Source organism: Aptenodytes patagonicus, chromosome Z (assembly GCF_965638725.1).
Source record: "Aptenodytes patagonicus chromosome Z, bAptPat1.pri.cur, whole genome shotgun sequence".
NCBI lineage: Eukaryota > Metazoa > Chordata > Aves > Sphenisciformes > Spheniscidae > Aptenodytes > Aptenodytes patagonicus.
The window spans coordinates 68,710,762-68,737,654 of record NC_134982.1 but is presented as its reverse complement, the minus strand read 5'-3'; the positions used below and the strand labels follow the sequence as shown (position 1 = coordinate 68,737,654).

The 26,893-nt window shown below is 37.8% G+C and overlaps 1 protein-coding gene across 4 annotated transcripts in view; it reads left to right on the top strand.

Moving 5' to 3' along the window:
- SNX2 (sorting nexin 2) overlaps positions 1–26,893 on the top strand; it is a 36,993-nt gene that overhangs the window by 5,461 nt on the left and 4,639 nt on the right. For 3 of the 4 annotated variants that reach the window (XM_076361685.1, XM_076361684.1, XM_076361682.1), the window contains exons 2-11: positions 3,870–3,987; positions 13,199–13,362; positions 15,350–15,416; positions 15,624–15,667; positions 15,761–15,902; positions 19,293–19,371; positions 22,641–22,716; positions 24,004–24,117; positions 24,345–24,438; positions 26,212–26,417. In XM_076361685.1, the coding sequence (XP_076217800.1) occupies positions 3,870–3,987; positions 13,199–13,362; positions 15,350–15,416; positions 15,624–15,667; positions 15,761–15,902; positions 19,293–19,371; positions 22,641–22,716; positions 24,004–24,117; positions 24,345–24,438; positions 26,212–26,417 (1,104 nt within the window). The remainder of the gene's footprint in view (positions 1–3,869; positions 3,988–13,198; positions 13,363–15,349; positions 15,417–15,623; positions 15,668–15,760; positions 15,903–19,292; positions 19,372–22,640; positions 22,717–24,003; positions 24,118–24,344; positions 24,439–26,211; positions 26,418–26,893) is intronic. The other variant, XM_076361683.1, reaches the window with a different exon arrangement.

Below are 26,893 nucleotides of genomic sequence, written 5' to 3'. Positions count from 1 at the left end.
AGATTAATGGGCCAGGAGATACCTTATTCAGCTGTCAGCTTGTTGCGGTTTAACCCCAGCCGGCAGCTGAGCCCCGCACAGCTGCTCACTCACTCCCCCCAGCAGGATGGGCAAGAAAATTAGAAGGGTAAAAGTGAGAAAACTTGTGGGTCGAGATAAAGACAATTTAATAAGTAAAGCAAATGCTGTGCACACAAGCAAAGCAAAACGAGGAATCCATTCGCTACTTCCCGTCGGCAGGCAGGTGTTCAGCCATCTCCAGGAAAGCAGGGCTCCATCACGCAAAACGGTGACTTGGGAAGACAAACACCATCACTCCAAATGTCCCCCCTTCCTTCTTCTTCCCTCAGCTTTTATTGCTGAGCATGACATCACATGGTGTGGAATAGCCCTTTGGTCAGTTGGGGTCAGCTGTCCCAGCCATGTCCCCTCCCAACTTCTTGTGCCCCCCCAGCCTACTTGCGGGTGGGGTGGGGTGGTGCGAGAAGCAGAAAAGGCCTTGACTCTGTGTAAGCACTGCTCAGCAGCAACTAAAAAATCCCCATGGGATCAACATTGTTTTGGTCACAAATCCAAGCCATGAAACTGTACAAGCTATTATGAAGGAAATGAACTCTTTCCCAGCCAAAACCGATACACAGCTGAAAGGGTATTTTAAAGGAAAGACATTTTACCTGTAAATCATCCACAAAACTAAGCTTCAATATCTACCATTATTAAAAACAGAACTTGAAATTTATAACAAATATAAATTTATTATATATTTATAAAATAAATAACACATAGGCAGGACTTCTGTTTCACTGGAAATCTTCCTGTGAGAGTCACTTCTAGACTTTGTATCTTGTATACAAATTATGCCAGCTGCATGAATAAGCTTTGCTTCTTGATCTTTCTGAGGTTCCCTTACAGTCTGTTTGTTTGAGTCCTCTCCTTTTGTGAGTATTCTCCAGTTGCGGTTTGTGGAAACCGAGGTATGTGAAATTTGGAGAAAGCCCTCTAACTCATACGCTAACTACAGCTGTGAAGCCTGGTACCCAGTGCAGAATTACTGGCTTTCTTGAATAGAGCCGAGGGTAGGATCTTTCCCAGCTCAGTAACAGAAAGAGATCCATAATCCTACGAGGACTTGGTATCTTTACATGTATTTATGGCTATTCTTAGGAAGACACTGTTTCTTCTTCAAAGTGGGAATGGCTTTGTATTGGCCTCTGGTTAACTTGTTGCTTTAGGCACATAAATATTTGGTTTTTCATATTATGCCAGACCTTGATCAGGCTTAAGTGTTCAAGGCGAATCTTGTGTCTGGTAGGGTTTCTTTTTATGATTAGAAGCCAGGTATAGTCAAAAGTAATCATCAGTAACCAAACTAGGCACCTCAGATAAAACTGAGAGGATAGGCTGGGGGAATAGCTTGAAGGTGTGAGTATTCTCCAAGTGCTTTTTTTCACCACTCATTAATCAAAAGCGCAATTAAGGGATAAAGCTGAAAGCCATCTGCTGTGTGGAACAAGTGATCAGGAAGGCTTTTGTTCCCTGTGCCTGGCCATGTTACAGCTGTTTTTCATGGAGGTGAATTGACAAGCATGGACTATGTGTCATTCTGCATCTGTGGTAGTGTGGGGTCCCCACTATGTGCTAAACCTCAGATCTATCAAAATGTAAGTGGGTTGCGTTCAAAGTTAAGTAGCAGCAAAACTGGTTTGGAATGACTGTCTATAATGTTTTTGTAAAGAATTGCTTTTGCTGATAAAACTTTAAACTGTTTGAACCTCACAGGGAAATCAAGCATTTCTGTGCTCTGCTGTTCTAGCTGAAGTACAAGATCTTGAACTCGCAGCTCTTTGCAGCAGTACCTAGAGAGACAGACCGTTTCTTCTGGAATATGCTACTTAAAATCACTTAAAACTGTTGACTACTGCATGTGACATACTATCTATGCTATCATTTGTAGAATAATGAAGCACGTCAAGTGGTGAGGTTTTCTTAAATTTCCTAATTAATTTTGTCTAAATTAGTTGCAAGTCTTGTGATACAACTTAAGGATCATGCTTCACAGAATGAACAAATACACCTTTATTACCTGAGAGCACTCTATTTGCTGTGGGATCATTTTGGCATTGGTTTAGTATGAGATGAGAAGTGTATGTGTGACTAGTGGATTGGTTGCTTGTAAGGTTATAAACTCTACTACCTACATACAGTTCCCACGTGTTTCTGCTTTGACTTTCTTTGCAGGCTCTAGGGCAAAATCCAACAAGCAGTTTGAGAGGCTGCTGCTTTCGTTGCTCATCACTTTGGTTTGTTTATTGGTTTTCCAACATTATATGTGGGCTTTTCAGAGCATGGCAGCCTTTGGCAGAGGGAAGGGGATATAACCTCTCCTGCCATTTGAATGGAGCAGTTCCTTGTTGCAACTGTAATCTGGTTTAGAGGAATATAAATTTTCTGTTATTCTTGTATTTGCTTTTATCTTCCTTCTGTTGTCAGCAGAGAGAACCTTGGGCTAACACCTTTCCAGGTTGAGAGTCTTGATTTCATATGTCCTCTGAAAAACTATTTTGTATTGTGTCTGAATTTGGCGGGATTCTTACTGTTTCTTGCTTACTTCCTCTGTACCAGAATTTCAGGTGACTGAGGTCTGGATGCATGTGAGGGCCAGGATCTTGCTCTATGCTGCTTGAAGTAAAGCAGCAGTGCCATACTCCATCTCAGGACGTACACTGTTCTTGGAGAGCCAGCTATAAGGAAGGCCTCTCCCTTAGAACTGTTGCCTCTGCTACATTTATGAATGTGAAAATCAACCTGGACAGATTTTTTTCAGTGGCTTTTCAGTATTTTTCAGGCTTTTTTTAATCTTTTGTAGCCTGTGGGGTTTGTTGAAGTGTAGCCTGAAATGTTTACTGTCTGTTTTGAATAGTGGCTCTGAACTTAAATGACAACTCTATGCAAAAACTAGGAAGCAAGTAGTGACACAATTTTCAGATGCTCGTTTTAAAGTGCATGCATTCATGAATAAATAAGCTGTTGTTGAAAACTCCTTAGCTAGCTATCTTGGATGAAGTTGTGAGCAGTGAGTCTTGCAAATTTTCTAGAACTATTGAAATAACCATAGTTGATACTTATTCAACAAGGATTTTCTAACTGAAGCACTGATTTTGTTAGGTGTGTATTTATTTTGTGTGCAAGCTATGCATTTGGTAGCCCAGCTTCAGTATTGCTTTAATTTTCCTGAGTGTCTTCAAGTACTTCTCTTTTTCACAGGGCAAGTTCTAGTCTTCAGTGAATTAAAAGAACTGTATCTGTGGCAAGCCTAGCTTCCATGTCAGTACAATGTCAGCCTCTGTGGCAATAATCCCCAAATTCAACCTGTTGCAAAGATACCAAATTCCTTATGGCTGCAATCAGCCTTGAATTGTTTGAATGACATTAATGCACTCTTTTAATCTCTGAAAAACTGGTATAGAGCCCTTGGAGATTTCTTCATTAATTTTTTTCTATGTACAAATCCAAATCTAAATACAAGGCTTTCCAAAAGGAACGTAAAAATCAAATTACATTCAGCAATACTAATAAACTTATTCTAGATATTTCTGTAGCAGCTTTTGTTTCATGTTAATTAAACTTGAGGAAACGGGCGATTTTTTTTTCCTCTCTGACAAAGAAATGAAAAGAGCTGTTGACTAGCTCATATCCTTTGTTCATTGTTACCATGCTAGGAATAGGAAATGGAAATAGCTGACAGGGTTTCCTTTCTGTACTTCTTGCCTTGTTTCTTTGCAATGAAAGAATGTTTGTTGCAATAATTCTTATATACTGACACACGGCAACTGGTTCTCTGATAATTATTTCACTATTTTTTTAAACAGTCAAGTCCTTCATCTCCAGAGCCAGCAAGTCTTCCTGCAGAAGACCTCAGCACAAACTCCAATGGTCCAAAGCCAGCAGAAATCATGCTAGATGATGACAGGGAAGACCTCTTTGCTGGTAATTGTTCTTTTCTTTCTAATGTGTTTGCATAAACTCTTTTGCTCTTGGACTGAAAGGAATGTGCTTTTCTGGGAAGGAGGGTTAAAACCTTTTTATGCTGTAAAAGGACATTTTCTTGGCTGTAAGGAAATATGAAGCAGTAACCCAGCAATGGAAACTTCAATTTTAATTTTATGCAATTTAGTATTGTAGCAAATCTTAACTGTTGCTTAACCTGTTGAAGGTATGCTTCTTGGAAAATTCATTAAGTAATGAATTAGTGCCTCTAGCTGTCATCAGTCATTCTTTCCCGAGTTCAACAGTCATGTATTTAATTGCAGTCCTATGATCTTCTGCAGTATGTTGTCAGATTTACGAACTTGCAGAAGTAACACACTAAAAAGGAAAAATAGCCGAGATTCTTCTTTGCCCCGAGTTGCTTGTTTTACCATCATTAACACATCTTGCTATTGATTGTATGTTGTTGTAAAACTGTTTTGGAGTGTAGCCTTTTATTTCAAACTCAAAGTAGAAAACTTAATCTTGCTTAGTAGTGAAAACAAAGTGATATGTGACTTCTTTTCAGGATTAGATGAGTTTTGTTGGTAAATTAAAATTGGGAATATTTTTTCACCAGATTTGCACATGTTGTTTCAGGTGTAAACACTTCTATTACACTCTTAATGTTATGTATTTTTGTAGCATAACTGAATTGCTCTCTCATGTATTGAATTAGTGACACTTTGAGAAACTTATTTAATAGAAAAGTTTAATATAAATTTCTTAACTAGTTTTGACAATGTATGGATTTTTACTTGTGGGACTTCGTAGCGTTAAGTTTGTTTACTAAATACAGGTTTCTCAGTGGTGTGTACTGTCAGTGCATAGTGTGGCAGTGTTAGCTGGTTAGTAACGTGTTCTGCTGACAGTGATAACGGTATGTATCATTATGTAATTAAAAATATTCAAATCTGTGTGTAACAACATGACTTAGGTTACATCCTAGTTTTCTACTTAATAACCATGCATAAGCTGTCCCAGTCTTTTTTCCAGTTACAAAGAAATAATAATGCGGATTGTATTACAAGCTGGAGGGTGTTTCCTTTTTCAGAAGACTCTTTTGTTATTATGAAAAGGTAACAAATTGGCATATGGGACCAGTCCTGTCATTTCACTAGTGCATGATTCTATCTCTATTACTTGACGGTACTGCATGTTTTGGAGAAAGATGTATGAAAGTTTTGATAAATAATCAGTCAATAGACAACACATTTCTAATGCTTCATTAATCAGTCACTACTTTGGTGTTGGTTTTTGAATGTCCTAATGTGGGTTATGGTTGCCTTCAGTTACAGGTGTAGGAACATTAACTATTCAGGAAAGGAGATGTAATACTTGGAGTATCTTATGTACGTCAAAAGGTGGTTCTGAATGCTGCTTCTCAATACTAACACTTTTCCTATTACTACATATTGAGTGAGTCGGCAGTCTGCTTTGAATACAGTGCTCGTCTTCATTGATTCCCTGATGTAATAATTTGAAAGGAAACTTTATAGCCTTTAGTTCTGGGCTATTTTGTATAGATAGGTGAATACACATACCCTTACCTTTGTTCTGAACTTACTAAATTTATATGTGCGTATGTTTGATCTTATATTTGCTCATCACACTGGTAGAATGTATTGACTAGTTTACTAACTCTCTGAAAGTGTTTTAAGAGAAAGAGAGAATAAACAATAGAGGGTAATCTTACCTTTTGTATTTATATTACCTGATCTTATGACTTATAAAGACCAGCATTGCTTTAGCAATGAAGCTTCCTAGTACTAGTAATTTGGTTATTTAGCTTCAGTATATAAAGCCAGCTTTTTATAACCATAGAGCCATCTGGCATGGATATTTTAGGAAAGCCAATTCTCCTTTGGATAATATTAAGAAAAAAGGTGGCTGGAGTAAATATTGAGGGGAACCAGACAGAAGGAACAAATGTTAGCAGCCAGATTGTTTCAGCTGAAATGAATGCTGTGAGGAAAACACACAGAACTGATTTAATGAGTTTGAGCTTTGCTATGGAAGACATTCTCTTAAATGCATGCAGCACTGAACTGAAAGCATCTAACGTACTGCATGTCTAACACAACTAAGACTGGTCTTTAAAAGGTCAGTTTATATACAGATTGAGGCTAGTACAAACTCTCAAATGGGGGGAAGAAACAAGACTGATTTATGGAGCCTAAGGCAGAATATGACATGTTTCACAGTATCCTGTTCTAAGCAGGAAGTTTGCATAATACAGCTGTACCCTAGTGATGAACTTCTGGTTTTGTGTCGCTGTCAGCATAGGCGTTGTCAAAAACGACGTCTAATTTGTGTTCCAGTGCTGTGCACTCTCAAGTATAACTATTTTTTCTTTCTTAGGACTGTTTTGCTAGACAATGATGTTAATCCATCTGATTAACTTTCTGATACTGGTTTGCAATGAATAGAAACAATGTGAGAAGTCAACATGAGATGTCTATTTTCTTGCTCCCAGCATGATTGCATAAGCCTGGCTTTCTGTGAAAGCAGGACTTAATTTACAAGTGAGTGTGACTGGGTTTTTTTCTTCAGCATGTTGAAATTCCAAAGAAACCTATCTTTGCACAGCTTATAGGAACACTTAAATGGAGAGGAAGAGAATAAGGTTCCACAGCTTTCTAACTTACGTTGTTCCTTCATATTGAATTATTAGACACTATAAAATCCAGGTCAAGGAAATCCTATGGATGGCTTCTGAAAGGAGAGACTCTGATTCTTTGGAGGCATAAACAATTCTAGTTTTGCAGACTTATTTGTAAAAAATGTGATGGTATGCCTTTGTAGCTGTTGTAGGCTTGATAAATCTTTTTCATTATTCTATGTAATAATGCAACCTAATAGAAAAAGAGGTGAGGGAGAAAAAATTATATGATTTCCTGTACTGTTTTAATGCAGTTCAGAAGCTGGGGGGTTTTTTAGGGTTTTTTGACTATACTTAAAACCTCTTTGCTATTGTGTTTCTGCATCAGCTACAGGATAGTATATGCAATAAAATGTTTTAGATATTCATTACCTTGTCTCTGGTGACTCATAAGTGCTTTGGCTAAACTATCAAAACCGGGTTTCACAGGTGGAAGAAAATAAGTTTTCCATCTGTCATTGGAGACCAGTAAATTTTGTTGCTGCATTCATTAGTATTGTAGTTCTTGGTTCTGAAAAAAAACAAGCTGTCCTGCTAAATCCACTTAAGCACTTTCACCCTTAGAATAAAAGTTAGTGTGTTGATCATTTGGCCAAGAAAGAATTACTTTATCTTACCTTGTAGACCTCTTATGTGTGGAGAACATAGAATCATAGCATGGTTTGAGTTGGAAGGGACCTTAAAGATCATCTAGTTCCAACCCCCTGCCATGGGCAGGGACACCTTCCACTAGACCAGGTTGCTCAAAGCCCCATCCAACCTGGCCTTGAACACTTCCAGCGATGGCACATCCACAACTTCTCTGGCAAACCTGTTCCAGCACCTCAACACCCTCAGAGTGAAGAATTCTTCCTTATATATCATCTAAATCTACCTCTTTCAGTTTATAAGCCATTACCCCATGTCCCATCACTACATGCCCTTGTAAAAAGTCCCTCTCCAGCTTTCTTTTAGGCCCCTTTCAGGTACTGGAAGGCTGCCGTAATGGTCAGTGCTCAAAATCGGGTAGTATTAGGAGTATCTTGAGGGGCTTTGGGGTGTGTCTTAAAATGTGGCTGTCCATAAGCTTGTACTGTAGAGTGAAGAACTAGATACCAAGTTAGTCTTCCAAAATGACGGCCTAACGTTCTGCATATAGCTGCACAAACGTGCCATGGACTGCCTGTGCAGGACATAGCTCGCTGCCTTCTGCCTCTAGTGCTCATAGATGACGAGCAGGGCTGTGAAGTTATATCAGTTCTTTGTCACCATTTTTGGAAAAATGGAAAATTACAATTTTTCCTCTCCCCTAGTCTGGTAAAAGATTACTTTTGATGTTCTTTTGTTTTTTCAGCTCTGAAAGGTGTTTGGGAATGGATTGACGTATGCAAATATTTAGCTATTGTGTCCTGGGGGAAAGGCAATGTGTTGGGGGCAGGGTGATGTTTGGTTTTATTGCGTTTTTGTTTTGTTTTTCTTCAGGTAGTGATAGATTTGTCTTAGGCTTTTTTCCTGGGAGTTGATACAGAAAAGGAGGTGCTAATTCTGTGGACCAGACATGACATACTTTAAGCCCAGCTGAACAGCAAAAGTTTCTAGCTGATGGTGTCTGTCAGGCTGTTGTCATGTGGTGTGTCTGATCAGAAGAGTTTGGTGCAGATGCCTTGCTGCTTTTTAGAAGCTGGTTGTTCAGTTCTAGGTCTCTTCTGCAAGATACAAATGCACAAAAGCATGTAAACCTACAGTTTTGAAGTCAGAAGAAGGCCTTATTAGTGGCTGACTGCTCTGTTAGACCTATTTCTGTTCTTAAGATTTGTCTTAGTACTCCTGGTATAACAGTAAGGGTCATGGGCTATGACTTAGGTGTAGTAGTTCTCACAGTCAGTTCTGTTAGGATATCTGTCTCTGAAAAATTGCTACACCTGGAGAAGCCTTTTTTTAATAACTTGTCCTCTGTTCTGGACAACAGTTTCTACTTCGGTTTACTTCCATGTTTATGTGATCACCGGAGTAAACTTTCAAAGATAATAAGCCAATTTAAACACTTGAGCCATGTCAGAATTTCAGAGATCTGTCATTTAGAAGTGTGACCAGTAAAAATAACTTACTCAGCTGAAGTGAGCTGCTAGTGAGGAATTGCAAACTTGCACTTTCTAAGATGATGTTTGACAAATACTGGTGGTGAAAAGTATCGAAACCAGAGCTGTCTAATGCTGAGATTGAGCCCCATGCTTGAGTGCTGATAGGAACTTGGTGTAGTTGGCTGTAGAATGTTAATTAAACACAAATAGTTGTCTTCTGCAGCAGGATGAGATGTTTTCATGTTCTTTTGGAGCTAAGCATCTTGACAGTCATCCATAACAAAGACTGTTTATGGATTGTAAAGTAGGTATTTATGTGTAGAAGTCTTACAGCATAGGATTGGTGGGAGTGCTTAATATGTGCTGATAACTGCCATAGCTGATGTGAGTGTTGGATCTCAATATTTTCCTCCTAAAAGTTGGACAGTGCAGTTGCCTCTCTTTATGCAAGAAGAGCTTATGCTTTTGAGAACTTCCCAGGAAAGCAAGACATCTACATTTCATTTTTCATGCAAATAATAAAACAGACTATTAAAAAAAACCAACCACAAACCCACAGCCTAATACCTAAGTTTTCAGGGGAAAATCTAAAATTAATAAATCGAGCAAATGGTTCTGAAAGTGCCATAGTTTCTACTCTGAAACCTACCAAATTAATCTTTCCATGGGGGAAAAAAAAAAAACCACAAAACAAACAGGAGAATTGTCAATGACTTTTTAATCTAGACCATGTCACCTGATTTCTCAAGGTGACAGAATGTATATAAGAAGCTTAAATGCCGGAGTTCATCAGAACAAATCTATTTTTTGGGAAAACAGATCTCCACTTGTGTACTACTCAAAGACTGAGGGGAAAAAAATAGCTAGAAAGTGTAAGAGCCTCCTGTTATATAGAGCTAATACTTCTTTTTCCCTTCAGAATCTTCTAATGCTTGTGTACAACATCCTTGTCTCTGTCCTGCTCTGTCCTGTCACCGCCTTCCACTATCTTTTCCATTTCACTCTTCTAGATTTACGTAATGTCCAGGATGCATGCAAACTTGGGGGTGAGAGGTAACAGGAGGGAGGATGGCATAAATTCTCCTTTCTTCTTCCTAAAAGAACTGACCTGCTGCTATCAAACAAACAGATACTATTTTCTCCGGGTAAGTTCTTCCAGGAAAATAGCAAAGGAGGGCTAGTAGGCAGCACCTTTAAAAATTTGCTCATGCCCAACCAACCTGGGGTCGCACAGCTTTAGAAATCCTGGTGCGGACAAAATCTAATGTTGCTGGTCTTGCTGAAAGGAAATCTCCTTGCCTTTCCAACTGCTTGTTCCTGCTGCTTTCTCTTTTACAGAAATAATGCACCATCTTAACAGTATCATCAGCTATCTGCAGAACAGTAGCAGGGGGCTAATCCTGGTTTGAAGTTCATGTGATACACAACCTAGATCAGTTGATAATACTAATGGGTGTGTGGATACAAGTTTGAAAAAGAGGAGGGCTGGGAAGGAGTGTGCTTCTGTTTCATCTGATAGCAGTGCTGCTTTGTTACATTGAATGCACGCTTTTTTCATGAAGTCATACTTTTACAGTAACAGGAATGTTTTCACAGCTGATGAAAGTGAGAAATCTGTGTGCTTTGAATTGTTTCATGACTTGTTTTATAAGCCTGTCTAAAATTGGTAGGTACAGAGAAGTACTTAGTGGTAATTAATGGTTTGTTTCCCAGACACACGTGCTGGAATATAGCTGATGATAGAAAAAGGAAGAATTGAAGTGGAATGGATTTCTTTTATAATTTTTTATATTTTATATCATATTTTATATATAACTTATGTTACATATGTATATATAATTTTTTCTGAGAAATGTTTCTGTGAAACAGTTGTTTTTATAACATATAACCTGTATGTTGAATGCTGTTAGCCATCAAAGGAGACAACTACCTCTTTTCCATGTTTAAATGTTGTTCTTCTACCAATCTAAAAGTGTTTTTTTGCAACTGCCTCAGTTGCAAAAGCATGACTTCCCACCTGATCTGAGGTTTTGAATTTAAGTTCTTTATTGGTTTAAGATGCAGTATCCCTCCTGTGGCATTTGAGGGCAGGAAGCACCAGCAGTATTCTTTAGAAAGTTTTAGCAGTAAGAATAAAGCAATGGTAGGAAAATAAATCTTTTCAAAGAAAGCTTTTAGATAATCTTTGTTCATATTAAAAATGGAGAATATAATGTGCTATAATGTGCTTGCTTTTAAGTTTAGTTTGCAAGTACTACAGAAATCTGTAATTTGAAATTAGGAAGAGCATTGCCAGCAAGTTGAAGGAAGTGATCATTCCCCTCTGCTGAGCCCTGGTGAGGCCAAACCTGGAGTGCTGAGTCCAGGTCTGAGCTACCCAATACAAGAGAGACATGGACAGACTGGATTGAGTCCAGTGCAGGGCTGTGGAGATGATTAAGGGCATGAAGTGTACAACATATGAGTGGAGACTGAGAGAGCTGGGGCTGTTCAGCCTGGAGCAGAGCAGGCTTGGGGGAATCCTACAATGTGTAAAAATACCTAATGGGACAGAATGGAGAAGAGGGAGCCAGGCTTCTCAGTGGTGCCCACTGACGGGACAAGAGGCAATGGGCACAAATTGAAATACAGGTAATGCATAAGTAAAAAATGTTGATGGATTTTTTTTTTTTTTAATGGTGAGGTTGGTCAAGCACTGGCACAGGTTGTTCAAGGAGGAGGTGGATTCTCCATCCTTGCAGATGCTCAAAACCCATCTGGATGTGGTCCAGAGCAGCCTGCTCTAGCTGACCCTCCAAGCTCAGCAGTTCTGTGATACACTCCAAAACAAAGTGATGACAGCAAACTTTGTCAGCCTCAAGCCAGAATGAGTGTCTGCTTCAAACCACGTTAAGGCATAGTGACCTTGAAGTTTGTTTTCTCAATTTATTTTGAGCTTTGGTATCAAACAAAATTTAGGCACACAGTCATTTCCATCCCTGAAATAGAGAAGTGTGGTTTTGTTAATTTATGAAAAACATCAAGGATTGGCAAAAAAAGTGTTACAGAAGAATGAGAAACAGAATTGACTACAGAATATCTCGAAGTGGCAGCAGGGATAAAGCTGAGTCGTTTTGATATATTGATTATGAAAGATCATAATATTACTTTTTGCAGTAATAATGATATGGTTCATTGGATGCTATTTCCAGTTCTATTTTTATGTTGCTAGTAGATTACAGGCTGTTCTGGAGAAGCAAACAATCCTACGTGGGACAAAAATGAGACTTTTTTTACATGCAATATAACTATTTCACAAATTTTAAAGTAGATCTGATCTTTAAAATTCCTCTTAACCATTGAGTAAGGACTAATTATATTGATTATATGCACCAGGCTTTAAAAAGTTTGGAAGAAAGATGGCATATTTTCTTTTCAAAATTGAGTGGTTCATATAGACAGATGTTGCAAACACAGCTCTTTTCCAAATTGCACAGTAAACCTTTTTGGTAACTTTGTGTAACTTCGAGTGGATCTGTTTTAGTGCTTTTTTACCTGCTTGGTAAAGTACTTGCCACAGGAAATCTAGAGATTGAGATCAGCTGGGAAGTCAATTTTGGTATCAAATGACTGCTCTGTGGTCTATATTATCTTTTAAGGAACTAGAATTCTTGAAAATGCACAGTTAGCAAGAACCACAGCTTTAGTTATTTAAACTAGAACAGGAACTTCTCCATACCCAGGAAGTGTGTAGTTTGCCAGTGGTCAAAACCAGTTAGTGGAGGAAAGCATGTGGGATTTGTAGAGCAGAGATTTACATCCTCTTTAAAGATAGATGAACTGTCTACAGTCTGAAGAAAATATTCAGTTTCTAGTGAACTGTTTTAAGTCCCAAAGAGACTGAAGATAGATAGAGACTAAAGATAGTTAGTCTTACTATAGACAGAATGTCTCACCTGCTAATATTTCTGTTTTACAGGTTGTGGGCTTTTAGCGGGGGCATATTATGGTTGTGTAACTTTATTTAACACATGGCTTGGTCTGCTCAGTTATCAGCCTATATGACTAAATCAGCTGTTGTTAAGAGAGCTAAAACTAAAATTGGTACAGGTGCTGAAAGAGCTTCTTGTGTGGTAAAAAAAAAAATCATTAGGTTTCATAATATCTCATGCAGAAATAAATGACTTATCACTTGTAACTACTTTAAAAGACTCTTTGCCTAACAGTATATTAAAAAAAAAATTGCAATATTAATCTTACTTTAACCCATTATGCACTAGAAGCTCAAATGTCACATCTAGTTTTACCTATGTATTGAAAGAAATTATCTGGCACAAATGGATGCTATTTACAGATGATCTTATTAAACTTGAATATGATAATTTTTTAGTGTGCGTGTTTGTTATCTTTGTGATGCACATCCATCTCTATTGCACAAAAACTTCTTTGCTAACTCAAAATGTTTACCTAGAAGCAACAGAAGAAGTATCACTGGACAGTCCAGAGAGGGATCCAATACTTTCGCCAGAACCTAGTCCTGCAATCACTCCTGTAACACCTACTACATTAGTAGCTCCCAGAATGGAATCGAAAAGCGTACCAGCCCCGGTGATTTTTGATAGATCCAGAGAAGAGGTACGCAGTAAACTTCTAAATTATGGAAATGTCTTGTTTGTTTTTTGAAGTTTTTTTCTTCTTTTAAAATGACAGTTCCTAAATATTGACTCACTGAATCATCCTTTGCTGAAGGGAAGTATGTAAAAGAAAACCTCTTCTGTTTATTTTGCGTATAAAGTTTAGTATGAATTTGACTCATGAATATACCGTAACAGTTCATTACTTAGGTGATTATATTGGAGATCTGTGGTGTGAGGAGTAAGATGCTCAGAACAGATACTGTAAAAGTGTATGTAGGAGCAAGCTGTGAGCTTGATGCAGGAGAAACATTAATGATGTATAACCCTTTACTAGCATGTTACAGGTTTCAACTTGGATTTCTGAAGCTGTTGTTAATGGGGAAACGGAGGAAGCAGTTGTTAGTATTATCCTGCATGATAACAAACAGCTGAGGCTAATGGTAGTTTTAACATTGCTATTTACACTTGGTGTTCCATTCAAAACCTGGGCATTGCCGAATGCCATTCATTCTGGAATGTTTTTACTAGACAGTGCCTCTGCTAAATGAGTTTGCAGACAAGACTTGCCTGTGACTCAATGATGGCTGCTTCCCCAGATACCACAAGATGGCATTTTATTCTGATTTTTTTCTCCCTTCAGCCCTGGTACACTGTCCCTTCTGCCATGGTGTTTCTTAAGACCTCTGTTTTTATCAAACTTATGTATATTACGTGAAAGATTATGAAATTCTGCATGATTAGAGCTCAGGCAGGTATCAGAAAGCTCTGTTACTTTTCCCTTCCCAAGCTCTTCCGCTACAGCTACCATTAATAAAAAGGAGTATCTGTCCTTTGATTAGAGGCATATAGAAACATCACCAATGAGAGTGGTTTTTGAACCATAGTATCTGCTAGCATTGGAGGAATCACAGAATCATAGAATCATTAAGGTTGGAAAAGACCTTTAAGATCATCGAGTCCAACCATCAACCCAACACCACCATGCCCACTAAACCATGTCCCTAAGCGCCTCATCTACTCGTCTTTTAAATACCTCCAGGGATGGGGACTCCACCACTTCCCTGGGCAGCCTGTTCCAATGTTTCACCACTCTTTCAGTAAAGACATTTTTCCTCATGTCCAATCTAAACCTCCCCTGGCACAACTTGAGGCCATTTCCTCTCATCCTATCACTTGTTACTTGGGAGAAGAGACCGACACCCACCTCGCTACAACCTCCTCTCAGGGAGTTGTAGAGAGCGATGAGGTCTCCCCTCAGCCTCCTTTTCTGCAGGCTAAACAACCCCAGTTCCCTCAGCCGCTCCTCATAAGACTTGTTCTCCAGACCCCTCACCAGCCTCGTTGCCCTTCTCTGGACACGCTCCAGCACCTCGACGTCCTTCTTGTAGTGAGGGGCCCAAAACTGAACACAGTATTGGAGGTGCGGCCTCACCAGTGCCGAGTGCAGGGGCACGATCACTTCCCTACTCCTGCTGGCCACACTATTTCTGATACAGGCCAGGATGCCATTGGCCTTCTTGGCCACCTGGGCACACTGCCGGCTCATGTTCAGCCGGCTGTCGACCAACACCCCCAGGTCCTTTTCCGACAGGTGATACAGGAGATACAATGAACGTACCCCTAAGATAAATATTTACTAAAAAGTTGGAGGCAAATAAGTCCTGAGCAAAGGCTGCCATACTAAAAGCTTTTGCAGGAAGGTTTAAAACTAGAATCACAGAATCATTTAGGTTGGAAAAGACCTTTAAGATGATTGAGTCCAACCATAAACCTAACACTGCCAAGTCTACCACATGAACTTTGTTGCAGCGACAATCAATGTTAGAAATTATATTCACTTAACATTGGATGGTGGGTCTGGAAGGGTTTTTTAATCATACAAACATACTGACTTCTCCTCCTCCTTCCTCTATACCCTTATCCTTGTAACCATACATAATATAAATGCACATTACCTTGTTAAATGTAGCATATCTTTTTCCTAGATTGAAGAGGAAGCAAATGGAGATTTGTTTGATATAGAAATCAGTGTATCGGACCCAGAGAAAGTTGGTAAGTACCTTGAGCCTAGTAAGTCAGATGGTAGACTGTCTTATCCCTTGAAGACTATTCTGAGATTTTAGCATGATTTCTTATTCAGTTATCTTTTGGCAGTTTAGTATCTAATTGGAAAGCTATTTAATGTATATTTTGGAACAAAAAGTGTGTGGAGGGATTAAAATAACATGCCCTAGGATAAGTATGTTAATTTTCTTACAGGAGATGGCATGAATGCTTATATGGCATACAGAGTAACAACAAAGGTAACTAGTGCAACAAACATTTGCAGATAACTTTTTTCATAGCTGTGTAGATGGATCAGTAATTCATAACATTTTCTCTTTTTTTTTTTTAAGACGTCACTTTCCATGTTCCACAAAAATGAATTCTCTGTTAAAAGAAGGTTCAGTGATTTTCTTGGCTTGCACAGCAAATTAGCAACAAAGTACATGCATATTGGTTACATTGTGCCTCCAGCTCCAGAAAAAAGTATTGTAGGTAAGTGTAGTTCCTGTACGGTTGAATTTAAGCATGTCAGTTAAGTACTGTAGTACAAATTAAGTATTTTAATACCTGTTGGGCTTGTAAAATACATACTTTTCTGCACAAGTATTACTTAACTGCTTATCAAGTGGTCCAAACTATTAAATATTCTTCCTGTTCTGTATTTTTAAAAAGTTCAGGTTAAATTGGAAAGATATGTACTGGCCACTTCCTAACTCAGACCAGCGTTGATAATAATGACATTTGTCTTAATACATGGCCTTCTGTTTCTTATCTATCATTCTTTCTTCACTGTTGCCCTTCAAGAGCTGATTAGTCTAGCAAAACAAAGACGTTAAATGAAAGTTTATTTTTAACTTTTGTCAGTTATATAGCAGTTTTATCACTGCTGTTATCAGTTGCCTGCAATATACAGAGCTTCATACATTCTCCACCTCTCTGATACTTCAGTCTGTTTCTTTTGGTCATGGTGAACACTAAAACCTCTAGTTAATTCTTAAAAGTTCTAATTCAGAAAACACTTGAGTGATGCTAGTCTTTGTGAATGCCTTGAAGGGTCAGATCCTTTCTCCGTGAGCTAAGAAGCATGCCTGATGTATTGAAGCAACTTCAGTTTTATGAGCTCTAAGTAGTAGAGGTTCTTTCAAAATAACTAAACATATAAAGCTGTAAAACCTGTTGAAGTCTTTTGGCTTACCCATATAAATAAGTGATTGGACTCTAGAATGTTGTTTTGTATGTAGGGAATGGCAGGACTTTTTTTTCAGTAGTTTAGTCTGTAAAGCTAATTGGAGCAGCAGCTTTTCGTGTAAGTAGGAGTAGGCAGAGTGAGTAGATGTAGACAGCAGAAAGCTTGGGAAAATCATGCTTTTAATTCTGTGGAAAAGCACTGCTTCAGTGCTTTCAGTCTGTAATACTTAAAATTTCATCTGAATTTCTGGTAGTGTTTGAAAGTAATGTATGATTCTGTAATAACCAATTTTTCGTGTTACAAAAATAAGTTTAATTACAAATGCTAACAGGGCTTATAAAGATGGAATGAGGCTTCTAGTCATGTCCTTTGGATGATACAACATTTAAGGCATTTATGACAGTGTGCAATTACATGGAAATGTAGTACTTGCATCACAGTCAAATTCATCTGTAAGACAAAGCTTGGACTGGATTTGAGGTACCATTTGAACAAAACCAGCATAAATATTGATACACCTGCAAGTGTGTAAAATGGTGGGACTTATTGCAGTGTAAGCAAGCACTGGCTGTCACTTCAGGTCCTTGTATAGAGACTTTGTTAAGCTATAGATAAGTTGGGAAAACTTGCAGACTCGGTAGGACATCTTCCAAACAGCATGAAACTCCCGCTTTAAACTTAAACTTCAGTGCACAGGTGGTATTTAGTTCTATCCAAAAATAGGTAGTCCATACATTTGTAATTCTGGAGGAAAGAAGGGATTCTAGGCTGATTTAAAATGAGGCATCTTAGAGCAGAGAGCTGGCAAAACAGCTGAAAGTAAGATGACATATTGTGTTTAAATCACATGTGTTTATTTTTAAAGTCTTAATATGAAATATCATACATTCAGTGTTATGCAGCGTGTATTGTACAAAAGTCCGTAGTCTGTTCATTCTGTTACACTGTTGATAACACCGGGAGTTTTAAGCTCCAACTGTATTTTGGTGATGGGTGGGAGGGGCTGGCATTTCAGACCTTAGCCACAATTTAAGTGGTCAGTTACTGACTGTGGAACAACAGGATAAAACTGAGTCAGTGGTGAGCTAGAGTTGGACATTCATCCAAACTGCCTCGCTACTTATATATGTGTGTTGGAAAATCATGTTTTCTGTTTTTAAGAAAATAATCTATTAAGTCATGGATCCTTTCCTGTGAAGGATTAGAGTGCTTGGGCTACAGAAACTGCCTTTACACTTGCATTTAAATAGGCTTATATCAGCAGAGAAAGAAACCTGACATGATACCTAGAAGTAACAATATCACAAGTTAGGAATTCCTCCTATTGGTCATTTGATTACATATTCAGTTTTTTCCCTATGAACTTCTGTTGCTATCAAATGTGAAGGATCTCTTGTATTAAACTGCAGCTTTTCATGCTTTCTGCAGTGAAATATTAATGAATAGTAATATTCTAATGCAAAAAGATGAGGCATGTGAATTACCTCACCTTTGTTTGAATACTTTAATCCTTGTACTTAAAGACATACTCAATTTTACAGAAAAATTTGTGGATTTACAGTTACGCTACACTGTGTAGTATACCTTTAAAAAAATGCCGATCGATTTATTTTCATCATGTTACAGAAAAGGGAAAAACTAAGGCTTCACTGAGAGGTTAAGGGTCCCTCCTTGTTCCTGTAAGGATGCTGTTTGTCCCCTCCGTGGGTTACTGTGTGAGACTTCTAAAGCCAGAAGGGAGATCGGGTGAGGAATAACTTTGGGAACTGTTGACCTGGCAGGTCACAGAGTACATATTCAGAATCTCAGACTTAGAACTTTTAGCTGGAGAAGCACGGAACTAACAGAGCAGGAATACACTACAGGTAGAAATAAGATGTTTGGACTGTATCATAACATACCTTTCCTGTGTTTTAGGAAATAATAATAATTATGAATGTTCAGTGTTTCATGGTGTTTTTGATAGTGTTCAAGTTCCTAAACTCTCTGAGTTTGGGTCTTTAGCATGAAAAATATTGACCTCAGTCTTACAGTTTTAGAGTTCTTCTGTTGCTGAGGTTGAATGTATTTCCCATACCATGAAACATCAGTAACTCTGGCTCCCCATCATAGTTTTTTGGCCACTCTTGAGTTGGGCAGAGGAAGCGATGTAAAGCTGCATACCTTTCATTCTGCTAATTTTATTCTCCATTCAGTTTGTAGTCGCTCATATGCTTCCGAATTTTCAGAGGTGGTTAGTTTGGCTTAGTTGACTAAAAAACTCTTAGTTTTAGAACTTAAAAAAATAATAGAATGAAAATATTGGTACTAAGCTTACTAATTAATAGGCTTATAACCTAAGATTTATTTTCCTATTCTGCTTTATTTGGGTAATTTTTCTTCTTCTGAACATGAGAGACCAGTAAGACTCTGATCTTCATTTAGATTGTCTTCATAAATGCAAATTAAACTAGTTTTGTATAACTTGTAGTCACAATTAATGTATTACAGGAAATTGCATATTTCACAGAGCTGCTTCCACAAAACCACGCAGCATGCAGTGTTGATGTTTGTTCTGTTCCTGTATAGTGTTTTTCATTGTAATTTGACTTAAATACATAAACTTAGGTGAGCTTTATCTTCTAATCACATCGGTTATGTTAATGATTTATTTATGATAAAGTAAAATCATTATGATGCCATTTTCTTCAAAGGCATGACCAAGGTTAAAGTAGGCAAGGAAGATTCTTCATCTACTGAATTTGTAGAGAAAAGAAGAGCAGCTCTAGAAAGGTAATGTATGTATCTAACTAAAACTTGTTTAGCCTCAGAATGACTTGTACTATACTATGTAAGCTCTGTAATTGGGGTCAGGGCCATCTGTACTTCGGTGGATTCTGGACGCTGTATGCAGCTGCAAAATTTTTGCGTAGAAATGGAATAATTCCCATTAATAATGGGAATTCATAGAGAGGATTATAGCTAACTCTTTTCAGAAAAAACTGGTTGGTGCTTAAAATTGAGATTGCAGAGATCCAATAAGTAAAACTTTATCAGCTTACTTAGGCATTTTGGGTTTAAGGAATTAAGGCACTTCAGCAGTATATCTGTTCCGTAGAAAATCAACTGTTGGGCAGGGAGACAGGTGAAAGACCTTCAGTCACTTGAAAGTAAAATGGCCTTCTGACAACTTACAGCACATTGATGTGACTAGCTGAATTTTGGCATAGGAGATATTGGATCTCTGTCACCCAGCACTGGTATACAACTAATATTGTTCAGGTATCTTTGCCGTGGAAGGGTACTGTCACTGATATACGGCACCATTTTCCCCTGTTGACATGGCTAGTAAAGCCTTTAGAAAGTAACTAGTAGAACTTACAGAAGTATACAGTCTTACTTTTGGTATGATTTTACAGTATGCCCATGGCTGTGATGCAGTTGCATCATATGAGAACAATACACCATATAACAGTTTCAGTTAAACTAGAAAATTGACAAAAGTCAAAGGTTTTAGATTGTATGTTGAAAGATCTATCTAACAGATAATGTATGAAGCTCTTGAACTTCTGGAGTTCCAGAGCCAGTCTTAAACAAAAAGTATCTCTTCAGAATCCCGTTACTAATATCTTTCCATTTCCTAAGTAACAGAAGACTTACCTGAAATGATACTGAACCTCAAAATACTGATAGGTTGTTCTGTCTTAGTTACTTGTTACTGAAAATTGGCATATAGCTTAACATTTGCCACTTAAAATTGCACCCAGAAGTTACTGAAGTTGTTCTGTCACTTGGTGCATAACTGTGAAACACATTCTGGTTATACAAGTCTATTGCTAACGGAGTGATGCTAGGAGATACGAAGGCTTGGAATAACAGCTGGGCTTAGTTAACTGAACAGATACTTCCACACAACTTTAGGTCTCTGTCTGTAATAGAGATAACTAGTTTCCTTCTTGGTTGCTTACTTGAACAACAGGAGTAGGATTAGAAAAAGTTTAATTCACAAGCTTGTGTGCATGCTGCTTTTTCATTTATTTGTTAAAGGAGTTACACTAGTGTACCACTTCTAGTGGATGTTGAGCACTCCTCCCATACTGGGGAGTGGACTCCTCAGGACTTCTGACAACGTTGGGAAGGCTTTACAGTATATTCCATTTGTTTTTTTCAGAAAGACTATGAATATCTTACCTGGCAAGGAGCAACTTTTTAATCATGCCAACTTTAGCTGTCTTTTCTCCTTTCAGAATCAAAAAGTTACCTACCTACCAAGGTGTTCAAATGCTATTTAGAGGCAGTGGTTCTGTTGCTGTTGCCTAAACCTGAAGAAAATGTATTAATGTTCCCCAGAAAGTCAGACCAAAGAAATCTGCTTCAATTTGTTCTTTTTTGAACCGAGAACTATAGGGAAAGTGGGCAGGAAAGCAATGTACCTTGTTAGTTGAGTTCATTAAAACTTATGCCCTAAAATAGTGAACTTACATACTACAAGTCTGCCTGCCCAATGTCCTCAGGCACATTGCCAGTTGTCTCCAGTGAAAATGTTAGAAGTCTCCCTCGGAGTAAAGGCTATTCTCTAGCAGTAGATTTCTAAAGAAAAATCTCTTTGGTTGTTTGCCACATTAACTTTAACTTGTACTTGCTACTGAGTATAGAACAAGCAAGGAAAAGTTTAGCAATCTAATATATAAAATAGTTTCACTGCAACCCTTAGCTTCTTTAGAAAGAAAAATAAGGATCTGGTGGCCACACCTAATGGAGGGTGGAAAAAATACATTACATTTACAATATCAATATACTCAGACTTTCAGTTAAAAGTCCCAGCCCACATCACTTTGTAGGACAGTTTCTAAGCAATTTGTGAATGTAACGGGGTACTGGTTCTGGTACTTCATAGCTGAGGCTTGAGCAAAACTAAAGCTTTGCAAAAAGTAGAGTGTGCTGTTGATAGTATTCTGTCACTGCATCTTAATTGGCAATAACATACTTTCTTATATTCCCGTGATCTTTTGAGGTACAGGATTTCTATAAAGCATTCTTGTAAATGTCAGACACTTTCTGTTAATATGTAACGTTAAAATTAGTTATGACAAACTTGAAGCAGTCTTTAGCAGAAGACTGTTTAACAACTTGCAGCTGTTTTTAGGGGAAGAATACTGTTGAAATTTCTCTCTTCAACCCATATTTGTTCAATCAACAGTTTTTAGATCTAAGCAGAAACACAAAAAACTGCAAAGGGAAGGAGTTGCACTGGTTTTTTGTTTGGGGTTTTTTTTGGGGGGGTGTGGATGAGTCCTTTAGAACTGATGTGGATTGAAAGCTTTAGTCTAGCCAGCAAATAAATAGTTCATACCTAGAACATAATCAGCTCACTTCTCCAAGATTTCCTTTAGTTCTAAAATAAGTCAGCCAGAATTATCTGTAACAAAAAGCCTGTCTACTGCACTGTACAAGAATGTTTAAACAGGCTCATCTATTTTTTTCTGGCATAAATTGGCTGTTATTAGAGGAGGAGGAGTTCACTCAGCTGTTGAAAATATGAAGTATAATATTTTACCACTGTGCAACATAGAGTTATGGCAGGTCCCACCTTAAGGAGTTTCTAGTGTAAACAAACTATGGTAGAAACCACTGCCCGCACCTTTGGTGTGTTATGTTGTGGTATGGAGTGCATGGGACTGCATTACTTTCAGTCAGAAGTTCCAGGTTTTGTGGCAGCATTACTAGAGTAAGGCTTCAGTGAATGTTTCAACAGCTTAGTGGTCCTAGCTTGTAACTCTGTGTAGGACTTAGCCTAAGTGTTTGTTGGAGGAAGGTGACAGAATGCATAATAAATATGGTCTGAAGAGTCGGCAGAGAGGCAAAGGATTGAAGGGGCATGGAGACTGAACTATCATCTGACCCTTTAGAGGTGACTTTTTAAAAGCGTTCAAGCCCCATTAGATAATGAGGGAGGTTGTGTGCTGCATTGTACCCATTCTTTAGATAAAGGACACTTTCCAATGCTGTCAGGCACGTTAAATCTGTTTTGTTATCTAACATTTTAATTTTTAAAATCATAGGTATCTACAACGAACAGTAAAACACCCAACCTTGTTACAAGATCCAGATTTAAGACAGTTCTTGGAAAGTTCCGAGGTATTTAAGTTCTTTGAAGTTCTCCTGTTTGTTTCTAGATATGGTAACCTACAAAGCAATATATTCTTTTTGTATTGAGACCTGATGCCCTAAATTCATATGAAATCAAATTGGATTGTACCCTTCATGGGACAGAATGGCAGAGGCTACTTAGGTAATGGTGTGCCTCTGCCTCTGATAAAATTAAGAGTGGTAGTGACCAACAGCTATTTGCTGTTCAGTGACTTCTCAAGCGAGTTGGTCTGTCCAGTTCTGAGTGAAGCTTGTCATACATGGTGAAAATCCGTACTTGATGTTACTGATTGTTAAGTAAGATCAAGAATTAAACTAGTTTGAAAGCAGCTCTCTTGCCTCTAGGAGTCCAGCTTGAGGTGTATTGGTAGGGTAATGTGAAAACGCTAGCGAGGCTGCTGGCCAGGCTAGATGTTTTGTGAATAGAGAACTTCAGTCACCCGTGCTATCAATCTGGCACCTTTCACAATATTAAATATATTGTTAAAGATACATCATATCTCTTTATAAATGTGCATAGTGGATTCACTGTAATACTGAACTGTCTTTTGGCCAATGTCAGTATCTTAGTTATACTAATAAGTCACAGAGACCTCACTACTGACAAAAGCATCGATAGATAACTTACAGTGGATTTGTCAATGCTGCTGACAGACAAAACATCACATGAAGGGTAAATGGTCTGACATAGGGGCCACCCTGTATGGCATATTCAGACTAGCCTGAATAATAATATAAATTAAATTTAAAGTTTGTTAACTTACCCTTGAGAATTTCTAAGTACCTAAGCAAATACACAGCTCTCTTGATATGCATGAGGTAGGTTTTGAAATCTGGCCTATATTGGAAAGCAAAAAGTCATCAACCTTTTATAGTCAGTACACAGTGCAAATCTTGCATTACAATTAAATGTTTTACAGAATTTCTTTCATCTAATTTGTTGTAAATCTAAGCTTTTCTGTTCCTGTAGTGGCAGTTTGTTCTCTGTAGTGTATAGGTGGCTAGTTAGGACCTTTGGCTAGTTCATAATAACTTTGGACAAGTGGGCTGTTTGTTCCATTTAAATGTAAAGATGTAGAAGAAAAGTAAATAGTCTATATTTTTAAGTTTTCCTCTTGAGAATGTAAAAGTAGTAAATCTGAGAAATTAGATTTCACTATATTGAAACACATAGGAGTAAAGAAAACACTATATCCTTTTCTTTCCCCCTTGTGCCCAGTTAAACCTCCATCCTTTTAACCAGTCTGTTTGCCCTTATTTGTCATTCAATTTCAGCTGCCGAGAGCAGTTAACACCCAGGCTCTGAGTGGAGCAGGAATATTGAGAATGGTGAACAAGGCTGCCGACGCTGTCAACAAAATGACAATCAAGATGAATGAATCGGATGCAGTAAGAGCTGATTTTTCAGCTTGAATAATGAGACGAATTAATGAGCCTCAACAATTGCATTTTAAAGCTGTAGAAGTAGAAAATGGGTTATTAATTTGCTTATTGGCTTGAATTCTTAGCTGTATCAGTTGACCACCCTGGCAGTACGTGGATAATTTGCTTCTTTAAAACCAGAAATGTTGTTCGTAATCTAATTTGTAATGCTTGACTCTTTCATCTTTTGTCAGTGGTTTGAAGAAAAACAGCAGCAGTTTGAGAATCTGGATCAGCAACTTAAGAAACTTCATGCCAGTGTCGAAGCATTAGTCTGCCACAGAAAAGGTAGCGTTACTTTTATGTGGCTGCATGAACTGAAGTGGTTAGAACTTTAGGAAATGGTGATGAAACAAGACCTTAGTGTGTCAGAGCTCTTAACTAATTAATAGAGTTATACAGTATATTTTAATGCAAAAATCTTCTAATTGTACCTTTTAGTTTAAACTGCTCCATCATTTTTGTATACCTGTTTTTCATCTTAATTTTAACCAGAATATCTGTCATTCCTAAAGTTACTATATTGATTTAGCATAATTTTTTTTCTTGCAGACATTCAATACCATACCTAGCAAGTGATTCTACTACATTAGACATCCATAAATGTATCTCTAGGTCTCATGGCAAGAGTCATTTCCTTCTGAACAAAAAGTGGCTGCATAAATCTATTCAAACATCTTTTGGTTTAGTATTGCTCTGTTAACTGAGTTTAAGCTCTTAAACAGGAATTTACTATTCTTAATTTGGTCCACATAACGATACATCATCAAGCTACTGTTAAGGTAAACTTTTCTGGAAAGATAAGTAGTCTCAGAATATCAGCTTTTGGTTTACTTATTTTAGAGAGAAGCAAAGCCTGTAAGTTTATATTTTAGTCGCCATGCTGCTATTTTGTCAAAGATTGCTTTCCATCAGATGATTTTAAAAAAACCAAAACACCAAAACTTTGATGTGTAGTTCAAGGAAGACCATAAATGTGCCTTCTGACATTACTGTATTATGTTAAAATATGGGGTCACCTTTCAGCTCTACACTATCAAAAGTACGTGAAAATGTCGTAAGTTGCTTTCTCATAACTCTATCAGGAGTTACTCTCTGTAGTAAAAAATCTTTGGCCAGATGTCCTCAAAATTAAAGAGTATTTTAAGAAGTAATGAAAATCAAAGTGTTTGTTTACTGTTGATTTGACACCTGCTTATAGATCTGAAGAAGTGTTTATTTTTTTGAAGAGTTGTGTTTGAATTGTAAGGGTTTTAAATATCTGAAGACATTTTGCTTCTACAAACATCTCTGGTGTTCTGATGATTCCGCAGAAGCAGCACAGTTGCAAACAAACCTGCACTTTTAATCCTGAAGTAATTTGGATTAAACATTTGTTCAAAGGTCCTTCATAGGACTTAACTTTGTACAGGATGACTTACATGGGATTTGATGAGACAAATCTAATAAATAAGCTCTAAACTTTAGCTTCATATATGCCAGCCATGCTGGTATGTGGGGTTTTCTTTTCTTTTAAGGCATGTCAGAATGTGGCAATACATTACAGTATGCACAGTTAATGGTACTTTAGTCAATAAAACAGTCCAACAGAAATAAATTCCACTCGGGGGGGGGGTGGTTTTGTGAAATAGTTGGGTTTTTTCCACTCTGAACTGCATGGTACAACTGTGCTATGGACCAGTTAAAATTGTTTTGAATTTGCTCTGTAGGTGACTTGGCTTTTGTTTTGTGGGATTGCATTTTCTCTGAACTTGGTAGTTGGAGAATACTGAAGTGACAGTTTTTTCCATGTCTTTTGCTCGACAGAGTAGGCATGACATTAACAAGCTCAGCAAAACATTTACTGATGGAGAGTTTTTTTTCTGCAGGAGTTTTTCTCCTGAATGTTGTTTCATTGTGATCTCCTTGTGTATTTTATCATGAGCTTTAGGAAATACAGCTTATATTTTTCAGTTGGTGAAGTTAGGGTTGAAACAAGGCAGAGGTCTCTGCTCTACTGATCTATGCTGCAGGGTAATATAACAAATTTACATTGTACTGAACAATACTCCTGTATTTCAGAGCTTTCGGCCAACACAGCTGCCTTTGCTAAAAGTGCTGCCATGTTAGGTAACTCTGAGGACCACACTGCTTTATCTAGAGCTTTGTCTCAGCTTGCAGAGGTTGAGGAGAAGATAGATCAATTGCATCAAGAACAAGCTTTTGCTGATTTCTATGTGTTCTCAGAACTGCTTGGTGATTACATTCGTCTCATTGCTGCAGTAAAAGTGAGTACTACTAGGAAAAATACTGATTTTTGTGTTTAAAGTCACATTCCTCAACCTGTAGATTTAGGGTAAATGAATGTGTGCGTTTGCACACATCGTAACACAGTTAAGACTTAAGTTTTTGCCTGAAGTTCTAGCTGAGTAAAATGAATGCATCCATGATCAGTTATTCCAATGATAAAAATGGTTATGATCAAAAATTGGGAATAGATGATTAAGATCCAGACAAAATGTAAATGGTGAACATCATCTACTTTGAGCAGTACTAATTGTGCACAGTATTTGGGGACACCATACACTGCTGTGTCTAAGCATACTGTACTTGTTTCTCTCAGGTTACTTATTTTTACAGTATGCTCATAAATTTTCAATAGCATAATTTGGCTGTATTTGGTAAATAGCCAATAGGTTCTGTAAATAAGAAACAAATACAATTTGTGGATCTACATCTCATTAAAAAAAATACTCAATTTTGG